A 12,135-nucleotide genomic window follows, 5' to 3' on the forward strand; every position below is an offset into this window, starting at 1 on the left:
TGAGCTCAGCTGAGAAGCTGTTTACTGACTTCTGGTCACCGAATCCCATGGCTCAGGGGACTTGTGGGAGAGACGGCTTGTGCCAGACTTGGTGGGGACAGGATGGGAGGGGATCTACTTAGAGCAACCGAGGTGTCTTTGTTTCCCCAAGGACCAGAGGCCGTGAGAGAGGGTTTAGCTGGCCCAGGCCAAAGAGGGATGTTGTTTCAGGTACCTTGTTGCAATCTCTGATCAACAGCTGGGAGAAGTATTCAAACCTTTGTGATTTTGTGAAAAATGAAGGGACCTTAGGGATCATTGCACTTGGATCATCACTTCACTTTTCAGGTCAGAGAACGAAGGTCCAGAGCTGTTGTTAAGCAACTGCACTCCCTCAGCCCCGAGCCTGGGTGGGACTCAAACCCAGGTATCTGACATTTCAGTTAGTGGCTCTCTTTAACCTATGACAACGTTCTCGAGCTGCAGCAGAATGTCTTACTGGCGGGCTTGTTTGGGCTTACTGGTCTGTTCCCACCTGGGCTTGGGGCACAGGAATGGAGCCTGACACATCACTGCCCTCCCTGTGGTTCCTTAGTCACTGCTCACTGCATTCTTTCTGATCAGAGTCTGGGGGAAGAGACTATGCCATAGGGTGGGAGTGCCAACAGGAAGCTGGAATTTTCATGGAACATTATTTCTTTCTATATTCTGAGGGTCTTCTTTCTTTTGACCCTTCCTAACCAAGAATTACTCTGAACACGTGGTGCACACTTTGTCAGTAGGGCTTCGTCTATAAACATACTAAGTAAATACTGCCTTTCTGAATCTAATTTCACAAAAAGTTTGTTTCTCAGAGACCACATGACTCAGCTGCACAAAGTCAAGCTGAAACACACTTAAAGGGGAAAATAAATTCCAAGCTTCTTTTTAGCCGATCAGGTGGCATCAGAGTGAGGAAAAGGGGTAAAACTGTCAGACCTCGGGAGGCATTCAGAGATGAGCTCATCTTCTCCAGGAAGAGTCTGCTAGGAATGGACAGAGGTGTCACTGGTGGGATGTAGTTCAACAAAGCCGAGCCAGGCCACACAGATTTATCTTTGTTTACAAAGGACAGGGTAGGCTTTGCAGCTTCAAAGACATCCTGTGCAGAAGGGCCAAGTCTCTGTGCCCTGGGAACATCGCTGCTATTCTCGGCAATTAAGAAGAGCTAGTCTGAGAGCAGCGCGGAAAACCAGAAGGTAGCAGTTCTAGTTCCGCAAAGCAGAGCCTTTTGTGTGACGTTTTTGTCAACAGCTGGGAGTCAGTCTGGTGACAGGCGGGACTCCCCTGGCGCTCCAGGGGCTAAGGAGCTCTGTGCTCTGTGCCTCCACTGCAAGGGGCCTGGGTTCAATCCCTGGTTGGGGAACTAAGATTCCACATGCTGCACAGCCGAAAAATAAAAAAAACTTGGTGACAACATCGGTAAACCAGTGAGCAAGGGTAGTTTCAGAGTGGCTGGGTGCCAGATTTCCCAAATTCTTGCACTTTATTTGGGCCACACCACACAGCTTGCAGGATCACAGTTCCCCCATGAGGGATCGCACTTGGACCCCAGCAGTGAAAACTCCCAGTCCTAACCACTGAGCCACTAGGAATTCCCAAATCCTTGCACTTTAAAAATGACAAATGGAAAACAACACCTAGAATTCTTGCCTTCAAGGAAACTCTTATGTTTATACAGAGTTGCAGTGTTTAATGGTTCATCAAGAAACTCCTAAAGAGTAGAGTAATGGTTACCGTAATCACCTTACCTCGTGAGACTTCTACCAATGTAGTCACATCTCAGAAACAGAAGAGGGGCATGCTGCCGTCAGATGGTAACAGGAGCTCAGTTCTGACCATGTGGTCCAAAAAGTGACGCTTCTAAAGAAAACCTGTTCACCTGAAACCCATTTGAAATCCTAAGAAAACTACTTGTCACCAACTATGCATTCAGTTTATAAAGAGAAAGTATACTCAAAAAGCATGAAATAACTAAAAAGAAAACCAAGTATAAAGCACATTATTATTTTCCCCCATATCCTTCACCTTTGTTCACAACTGTCCAGTGCAGGCTTTTTTTCCTCCTTTTTTTTTTTTAAATTGGAGGATCACTCCTTTATGTTCAGTAAAGTCGATCTTGTTCTCTGACCCAACTGAAACACTGTGTTTTGACTTTTCTCTCATTTCATTCTCAAGGTTCACTCTTAGAGGTCAAGCCGCTTTGTGCTGTTTGCCCTGCACCCGGAGACTTACCGTATTCACACAGAATTAATTACCTGTTTGTCATTTCACAGCTTCTGCCCAGGGTCCTCTCTCCCAGCTTCCTATCAAAAGCAGAAGGAGAAGTGACAGGCACGGTGGCTTAGCTGCTGCAGGGCGTACATTCCCTGTGGGGCACTTTTCCTTAATCTAAGCAGGAAGATTGGCCCCTCTTTTCTAAAGAAAACAAGTAGCGACTCCTTTCTGGAGCTGACTGTGGGCTGGGCGGGGCCCAGCACTGAACCACTGCCTTGGCCTTTTGGCAATTATTGGATGTGGAGGCTGTGCCTGGATGACATGGGATTCTCTCCTTTATGCTCCTTTGGTATCTTAGCAGCCAAAACACAGCTCTCAGGAAGCTTTCACTCTCAAAAAACACTTCTAAAAATCTGATCATATATTCTGATTTTTATTCCAAAAATATTATATGGGGGTGCTTGTTAAAAATTCAGTCAGTTCAGTTCAGTCGCTCAGTTGTGTCCGACTCTTTGCGACTCCATGGACTGCAGCACGCAAGCATGCCCCACAGGGGATGCATATGCTGCAGAGGGACAGGCTTCCTTGCCCATCACCAACTCCCAGAGCTTGCCCAAACTCATGTGCATCGAGTTGGTGATGCCATCCAACCGTCTCATCCTCTGTCTCCCCTTCTCCTCCTCCTGCCTTCAATCTTTCCCAGCATAAGGGTCTTTTCCAATGAGTCAGTTCTGCGCATCAGGTGGCCAAAGTATTGGAGATTTAGCTTCAGCGTCAGTCCTTCCAATGAATAGTCAGGACTGATTTCCTTTAGGATGGACTGGTTTGATCTTGCAGTCCCAGGGACTCTCAGAGTTTTCTCCAACACCACAATTCAAAAGCATCAATTCTTCAGTGCTCAACTTTCTTTATAGCCCAACTCTCATATCCATACATCACTAATGGAAAAACCATAGCCTTGACTAGACAGACATTTGTTATCAAAGTAGTATCTCTGCTTTTTAATATGCTATCTAGGTTGGGTCATAGCTTTTCTTCCAAGAAGCAAGCGTCTTTTAATTTCATGGCTGCAGTCACCATCTGCAGTGATTTTGGAGCCCCCCAAAATAAAGTCTCTCACTGTTTTCACTCTCTCGCCATCTATTTGCCATGAAGTGATGGAACTGGATGCCATGACCTTAGTTTTCTGAATGTTGAGTTTTAAGCCAACTTTTTCACTCTCCTCTTTCACTTTGATCAAGAGGCTCTTTAGTTCTTCTTCACTTTCTGCCATAAGGATGGTGTCATCTGTGTATCTGAGGTTATTGATATTTCTCCTGGCAATCTGATTGCAGCTTGTGCTTCATCCAGCCTGGCATTTCTCATGATGTACTCCGCATAGAAATTAAATAAACAGGGTGACAATATACAGCCTTGACACATTTATTCCCCAATTTGGAACCAGTCTGTTGTTCCATGTCCAGTTCTAACTGTTGCTTATTGACTTGCATACAGATTTCCTAGGAGGCAGGTAAGGTGGTCTGGTATTCCCATCTCTTGAAGACTTTTCCACAGTTTGTTGTGACCCACACAAAGGCTTTTCTGTAGTCAATAAAGCAGAAGTAGATGTTTTTCTGGAACTCTCTTGCTTTTTCCATGATCCAGTAGATGTTGGCAATTTGATCTCTGGTTCCTCTGCCTTTTCTAAATCCAGCTTGAACATCTGGAAGTTCATGGTTCACGTACTGTTGAAGCCTGGCTTGGAGAATTTTGAGCATTACTTTGCTAGTGTGTGAGATGTGCAATTGTGCAGTAGTTTGAACATTCTTTGGCATTGCCTTTACGATTGGAATGAAAACTGACCTATTCCAGTCCTGTGGCCACTGCTGAGTTTTCCAAATTTTCGGGCATATTGAGTGCAGCCCTTTCACAGCATCATCTTTTAGGATTTGAAATAGCTCAGCTGTCATTCCATCCACCTCCACTAGCTTTGTTTGTAGTGATGCTTCCTAAGTCCCACTTGACTTTGCATTCCAGGATGTCTGACTCTAGGTGAGTGATCACACCATCGTGGTTATCTGGGTCCTGAAGATCTTTTTTGTACAGTTCTTCTGTGTATTCTTGCCACCTCTTCTTAATATCTTCTACATCTGTTAGGTCCATACCATTCGTGCCCTTAATTGAGCCCATCTTTGCATGAAATGTTCCCTTGGTATCTCTAATTTTCTTGAAGAGATCTCTAGTCTTTCCCATTCTCTTGTTTTCCTCTATTTCTTTGCACTGATCACTGAGGAAGGTTTTCTTATCTTTCCTTGCTGTTCTTTGGAACTCTGCATTCAAATGGGTATATCTTCCCTTTTCTCCTTTGCCTTTCGCTACTCTTCTTTTCTCAGCTGTTTGTAAGGTTTCCTCCGACGACCATTTTGCCTTTTTGCATTTCTTTTTCTTGGGGATGGTCTTGATCCCTGTCTCCTGTACAATGTCTGTCCATAGTTCTTCAGGCACTCTATCAGACCTAATCCCTTGAATCTGTCACTTCCACAGTATAATTGTAAGAGATTTGACTTAGGTCATACTTGGAATGGTCTAGTGGCTTTCCCTACTTTCTTCAATTTAAGTCTGAATTTGGCAATAAGGTGTTCATGATCTGGGCCACAGTTAGCTACCAGTCTTGTTTTTGCTGACTGTATAGAGATTCTCTATCTTTGGCTGCAAAGAATATAATCAATCTGATTTTGGTATTGACCATCTGGTGATGTCCATGTGTAGAGTCATCTAGAAAGTAATTTTTAAAATTAATTTTCTCCAAAATTATTTGGAACAAAAACAAGTATTTCTGAACAACTTTCAAACAAGGTTTGCCCTGAGCAAACCTTGTTATGGGACTTGTCCTTTAACAATATCCTTTGAGGAACAAAAAGCGGGGTTTTTGGTGGGGTGATTTCTAGATAGCATGTTGACTGGTTGGCTAAAGTTTCAGGGGGTAAGGTGTGGACCAGAAGAAGGCCATCTGCAAACTCCTATGTAAAAAGCAAGGGCAGATATTCCCCCTAAAAACACACACACAGTGTGTGTGAGGGGTTTCGGGGAGGTGGGCAGGATATGGGAACTCTCTGTACTAAAAATTTTCAATTTCTCTGTAAACCTAGAACGCTTCTCAAAATAAGGTCACCCGGCCTTCCCTGGTGGTCCAGTGGCCAAGAATCCGCCTGCCAATGCAGGCAACGTGGGCTCGATCCCTGGTCTGGGACGTCTCCACGGGCTGTGGGACAACTACGCCCAAGTGCCACAACTACTGAGCCCGCGCACCCCAGAGCCCACGCTCCACAGTGAGAGGCGCCCCCGTGTCGAGAAGCCCATGTGCCCCCACGGGAGAGCAGCCCCGGCTCTCTGCAACTGGAGATAGCCCACAGGCGGGAACAGAGGCCCAGCACCGCCAACATTACACAGACAGACACATGACCTAAGAGTCGGCTGATCAAAAAAAGAGGGACACTGGCATCGGGATTCTAACAGAATATGCTGCCATGTGGTTCTCATCTCTAGTCACCCAGGTGGTGGTGGCTGAAAGGATTTCAAAGTGATAACACAAGACACACTAGCAAACTTTCAACCCAACATAAAAGGAAACAGGTAAAGTCAAAACAGGAAGCCTGGCATGAACTGGAATGACCCTTCTTAACACGACTCCAGCACGTTGACATGACAGGCCGAAGTCGGCAGATGAGGCCTGGTGCCTGCCAAGGACAGAAAATCTAATGTATCTATTCACATGAGATTACGCAGTTAACCAATCAAAGGGAATAACTTGTGGGAGAGAAAGAATTTTAATCAATGGGTTAAAAAACTTACATAACCATGCTGAGCATAATAGATGCAACACTGACTTCCAGGTAATAACATGAGTTTTTTCCTCTGTGTGGGAACACCTCACCCTAAACAAACCTGATATACCGCAGCCTGACTGATCATTCGTCACTAGGAAGCTCTGGCACAGGACTTTTTACTTAATACAGCAAACTCCCAGAGTATGTTTAAAATAGTCTGCTCTTTTAAAGCTTCTTTGCACATAATTTTAGAGAGAATATATAAACTGAGGTATATCTGTGTTGTAGTTTCATGAGCACACACTTCCATTTCTGGTAAGGGAAGCTTTTGGATACATCACAATAAAATTTCATTTCATGAAAAAATAATTTAAGTCGGGAGGTATGCGTCCTGAGATCCTGCACGCAGTGCAAGCTCCTGGGGTGAGGGTGGTGCGTGATGGATGCACAGCACGGAATACAACATGTGGATAGAGCTCCCGAGCATACAAATCCCTTCGTTACAAAACGTGCCTAGCCCAAAACACAGCAAGGAAGTGCCTGTGTGGCATGGCCCGGGCACTCTACGGGTAGGTGTATATGTGCAAGGATGGGTATGCCACGGCGGTCCTGTGGCTTCCCTTTGTGCCAGGATATCTGTTTCTGGACCAGCTTGGCTTCACTGGCGGAGCTGGCTCTTGGCTGGGGTTGGCGCTTCTCTTTGGATCGCAAGATACTGTAAATCCTGGCTTCTCTTTCTGTGCAAACAAGACAGAAGAGTTGAATCACTTTGTGCTGTAATTCCTAAAGCTATAGCTAGGACTGGGGCTGCTGTCACAAGGAGTTAGAGAGAGGTAGTCGCATTTCTCCTCAAATACCAAAGCAGCCGACACTGTTACAGGGCAGGGAGGGGTGAATCGAGCATTCGCCCTAGTCCTGAGATGGCCAAAGAAAAGTCCACAGGCGAGATCTTAATTGTTCCGAGAAGCTCAGGGATTGCATTTTATAAGCTGTTTAGAAACATCACATAAAGAAAGAGACCTTGATTTACAAGGTTGGAGACGGCGCAGAGTTTTTAAACTCTTCTCTGACATACCGTGGAAGTCAAATGCCTACATCTCTGTTACAGAAACACTGAACTAGAAATTTAAAGAAAAATGAAGCAGAAGTAAAGGCCTGGATGGCATTCAGCTACTCTGCTGGGTTTAAATGAATCCCTGTTTACAGGTCACAGCCTAATTAGCATGTTTCAGTGGTGGGCACGGCTTTAGCCACCTGTGGACATCTTGCCGTGGAAGCCGCAGGAGGAAAGGGGACAGTCACCACTTAGCCCTGTGTCAGGACAGAATCCTCTTTGACTTGACTTGATCTTCACCTCTCTTTTCACGGCTCTGTTTCTGTGAGATGATGGTGGTTGGAGTGTCTACCTTGTTACCCCTCCTAGAGGATCATGGCCTTAAGGGAGGGCTCATGTTATACAGTCCTCAGAGGGCCCCACATGGTCGGGTCTTCATAAGATACTGACGGGTAAATGAGAGCATCATTCTCAGAATCCCCAAGCAGCAGACCTGAGAAGATGGCAGGGATGTGATCTCGAGAAAACCATCCAATCTCTACCTAGTGCACGTGTGCATACTAAGTCCCTTCAGTCGTGTCTGACTCTTTGCGACACTATGGACCTTATCTAGCCCGCCAGGCTCCTCTGTCCATGGGATTCTCCAGGCAAGAATATTGGAGTGGGTTGCCATGGCCTCCTCCAGGGGATCTTCCTGACCCAGGGATCGAACTTTCATCTCTTATGTCTCTTGCGTTGGCGGACGGATTCTTTACCACCAGCGCCATCTAACTACGGTAATCCAGTGGTCCTCAATTTTTGCTCCACCTGGACTCACGTGAGCAGCACTTTCCCAGAGACATAGCCAGGGGTATTTGAAACCACGTGTTTTCCTGGTTCCTCTGCCTTTTCTAAATCCAACCTGAACATCTGGAAGTTCATGGTTCACTTACTGTTGAAGCTTGGTTTGGAGAATTTTGAGCATTACTTTGCTGGTGTGTGAGATGAGTGCAATTGTGCAGTAGTTTGAATATTCTTTGGCATTGCCAGCTGGTTCACCAGCTGTTTCTCTATTTTTTTTCTCCTCCTTCTAAGGAAGAATGGGGCTTCCCTGGTGGCTCAGCGGTAAAGAACCCACCTGCCAATATAGGAGACACAGGTTTGGTCCCTGGGTCAGGAAGATCCGCTGGAGAAGGAAATAGCAACCCACTCCAGTATTTTTGCCTGGGACATCCCATGGACAGAGCAGCCTCGAGGGTTACAGTCCACGGGGTCACAAAGGGTTGGGTACGACTTAGCGACTAAACAACAAGGAAAGAATACGCAGGTACAAATGAACGAGAGACGTTACTATAGGGATAAATATGAATTCATTCAAACTTATTCTTCTAAAAAAGCGGATCATTCACAAACCACTGTACTGAACGGTCCCTGTAACCGGATATGAGGTGCCCCTCGCACCTGGTGGTGGCTCCCCGATTGCTGTTAGAATCTCCTGGCTACAGAGTCACTGCATGCACTCGGTTACAAAACAATAGCTGCCTAACAAATGCTCACTGAAACAAAATGAAATTCGCCATGGCAAGTGTTCAGCCCCGGGTGAGCGTCCCCAGTCCTGAGGTGCCTTGCGGGCTGTGCTCCAGGCTGGTCAGGTGTTTGCAGCCTTAACAGAACAGATCCACAGGGACGACACTGTGCGGGCTGTGGATCACCACCCCTCCAATCATATAATACATCTGAAAAACAAAATCAGCTGTGGGCACACACACACACACACACACACATATATTAGGTGAAATACCTGTATTCTGTCTTTATTCTTGGTCAAAATCATGGTGGTCATATCTGTTGGGTCCAGGGAGGTGCTTTTGCCTCTTCCGTTTAACTGGGACTAAAATAAAGGAACATATTCTCACCAAATTTTCCACTTGGACAAGTGTGTGATTGCATAAAACACACAGAGGACTTTTTATTCATGCATGTTGACTCATTATGGTACTCTCACTTTGAAGAGAGAGGCAGAATGCAAATACAATAATCCAAAGAAAACAAGGAAACTAATGCTTACTGAATGCCTACTACGTGTGGGCACTTCACACATGGTTTCACGTAGAATATTCTCAAGAACCTCAAGATACTACAAGCCCAGCATTTTAGATGCAGGAACGGAGCCCCTGGGGGGTGAAGAAACTCACAGAAGACGACACAGTGGGGCTGGGATTTGAACTGAGGCGGCCTCCACAGCGCGCGCTCCTGCCGCCATCACACTGGATGCCGAGCGGCCCTCGATACTGAATGAAGACGGCTGCGCTCTGCTCGGGCTCTGCGCTGTAGCGCTGGGGGGCCTCATTCTGTCGTCCTCACCCATGGGGCAGCACTCCGCGCGAGGTAGGCCTCATGCACGCGGTTTGCCTACTGCCCTACTCACGTCTACTTTATACACGGAAGAGTCGCGGATTTCATGGCCGCGCCCCAAAGCACTGCAACGCCGCCTGGATCTGCCCCTTCTGTGTCCTGTCGCATCCGACTCGGGATGCTGACTTCCTGCTTACTTGTTAAAACCCCAGAAGATGCCAGGTTCTCTGAGGCAGGGAGGGTGCTTCGTTCGATGCTGCCCTCCCGGCCTTCAGTAGGTGGCCTGCAGGCAGTGGCTGACAGTACAGTCTGCTGAGTGGATGCAGGGAGCATCCAGCAGCCGCTCTTATGATTTGGGTATAAACATCACAGTTCACCAAGGCGTGGTATCAGACTTCAGTGGTGTCCCATCCGAAGCAGTGTCAGTGTCCACCAACGCTAATGTCCCCCTGCTCCCGGCTGCACTGTCAGGGTGACAGGGGGCGAGGGGGAGATGCGCTAACTGGAAAAATCAAGGCAACTGCGTGACAAAGACTAAAAACGGAGCAGAATAGACAGCCCCAAACTTAAGAGTTTTCAGGAAAAAAAGTAAATATTGGAGGTGATGGATGTGTTAATGAACTAAATGGTGGCAATCGTTTCTCAGTGTATATATGTGTGTTGTGTGTGTGTGTGTGCATGAGTGTATAAAATCACACTGTACACTTTAAATATATTACCAAAATTTTTTTTAATAAATTTTCTATGAGTGAGTTAAAAAAAAAAAAGTCAGGCGAAAACAATACCTTATTCAATCTTGATTTTTCATATTTCATCATTGAAGAACGGGCATTCTCTGAAGTTCTGAAAAAGGCAGGATGCTTTTGCAGAGTAGAAGGAAATCCTGCCCTTTCCTAGAAGGATTGCAAAGAGAACAGTTTTCAGTTGCTCTGTTATAATTAATCTACTCACAACAGACCCGATTCACCCAAGAGCAAATATCCCGCCTCTGAAGGCATCTTCACCTTTAGAGAGCAGGGGGTGTGGCGTGGGTGTGGCCGTGAGGAAGGAGGTGCCCAAGTGGCCTTGGCCTGCACCAGGCTGAGCTCTCACCACCCACCACGCTGGACTGGCTCTTGGCACCACTTTTCCGTCACTACCTCCTTCCTCTGGAAATCCAGACTTGGTGGACTCCTGGACTTGCTGTGCTAGAGTCTAGTGGAAGGGCCAAGCTGAAATATGCTCAGGGATGTCCAGAGGACCCAGGTCAGTTGTGTCCGACTCTTTGAGACCCCATGGACTGCAGCACGCCAGGCCTCCCTGTCCATCACCAACTCTCAGAGTTTACTCAAACTCATGTCCATTGAGTCGGTGATGCCATCCAACCATCTCATCCTCCGTCATCCCCTTCTCCTGCCTTCAATCTTTCCCAGCATCAGGGTCTTTTCCAATGAGTCGGTTCTTTGCATCAGGTGGCCAAAATATTGGGGTTTTAGCTTCGCGTCAGTCCTTCCAATGAATTTTCAGGACTGATCTCCGTTAGGATGGACTGGTTGGATCTCCTTGCAGTCCAAGAGACTCTCAAGAGTCTTCTCCAACACCACAGTTCAAAAGCTTTTGCTTTTGAGGACCCGGGTAAGAGCTCTGAAATCCACATAGAAAACGCCCCCCTGTCCCATTTCCCATCCCCTTTCTGGTTGAGAGTAAACCTCGACTCTGTCTTGCACCCAGCGTGGAACACTCTAACCAGACAGTAGATGTGGGCCTTCTTACTGGGGCATCTTCAGTCAACTTTGACTCCAGCATCAAAGTATTTCTGTGATACTGTTTATTTCGCTGTTTTCTCGACTTAAGTGGCTTTTTTTTCTTCTTAGACATTGTCTTCTTCTGATGCAACTATTTCAGAAAGCACAGAGAAATTAGCCACTGAGGGTTCCAGAGAGACACCCACCCATAGGGAGCACTCTTTTCACACAATGCTCAAAACACCATTGCTAACCCAGGATGCGGGCCCTCACAGTGTGTTGAGTTCTTGTTGGTTTGGAGAACCAAAAAACAGTTCAGTTACCTCATTACTAGGGATCCCTCCCCACTTAACACGCCTAAATCCCCCTATTATAGATATACTACCAAAGAGGCACCTATACCAATAACCAAATATCTGTGATATGAAATGTGAAAGCACATTACTTAAGGAAATATTGGCAAGTACAGATGATACTGATTACTAGCTGTGTGATCAACTGATACAGTTTGTTTGTGATCACAAGGTAGCTTTAATAATTAAGCAAATGAAGCTTGGTACTAATTTTCCAGTTACCCACGGTGTGGTGAAGCTTATTCTGATGCTGCTGTTAAATCTAGCTGAAGAAATTGTAGGGTCTAGTCTGATATGGCTGGCTCATCTGACATAGACTTAAACTCACCCAAGAATGAAGATATTTCTTAATGTAACTAGGAATTCAAGTGCTTAGTGAACCACAACAAATATTTTGCTGTCTCCAAAGCTCTTATAATATCTATGTAAAAAAAAAAGTCTGTCTGTGAATAGACAGGGCAAAAATATCACTTAATAATACAGAAATATGGAAAACTACCTGAGACCATGTCAACAAAAACACTTTCCAATATTTTTAAAAATGTGTGGGTCGTTTTTAACAACCTCCAACCTCTTAACATGGTTTTCACTTTAAGTTAAACATTTCCCCCTCACTTTTTGTTAATTTT

At 45.9% G+C, this 12,135-nt stretch overlaps 1 protein-coding gene across 11 annotated transcripts in view; it reads right to left on the bottom strand.

Annotated features, from left to right (window-relative positions):
- Positions 1 to 2,649: 2,649 nt before the first annotated feature.
- Positions 2,650 to 12,135, bottom strand: part of AGBL2 (AGBL carboxypeptidase 2) — a 32,143-nt gene continuing 22,657 nt past the window's right edge. For 7 of the 11 annotated variants that reach the window (XM_060400100.1, XM_060400096.1, XM_060400098.1 and 4 more), the window contains 4 exons: positions 11,182 to 11,304; positions 10,215 to 10,322; positions 8,876 to 8,965; positions 6,023 to 6,778 (listed from right to left, as the gene is read on the bottom strand). In XM_060400100.1, the coding sequence (XP_060256083.1) occupies positions 6,605 to 6,778; positions 8,876 to 8,965; positions 10,215 to 10,322; positions 11,182 to 11,304 (495 nt within the window). In that variant the 3' untranslated portion in view covers positions 6,023 to 6,604. Of the gene's footprint in view, positions 4,990 to 6,022; positions 6,779 to 8,875; positions 8,966 to 10,140; positions 10,323 to 10,433; positions 11,305 to 12,135 lie in introns of those variants that run through there. The other 4 variants (XM_060400102.1, XM_060400103.1, XM_060400101.1 and 1 more) reach the window with 2 other exon arrangements.

Source organism: Ovis aries, chromosome 15 (genome assembly GCF_016772045.2).
Source record: "Ovis aries strain OAR_USU_Benz2616 breed Rambouillet chromosome 15, ARS-UI_Ramb_v3.0, whole genome shotgun sequence".
NCBI lineage: Eukaryota > Metazoa > Chordata > Mammalia > Artiodactyla > Bovidae > Ovis > Ovis aries.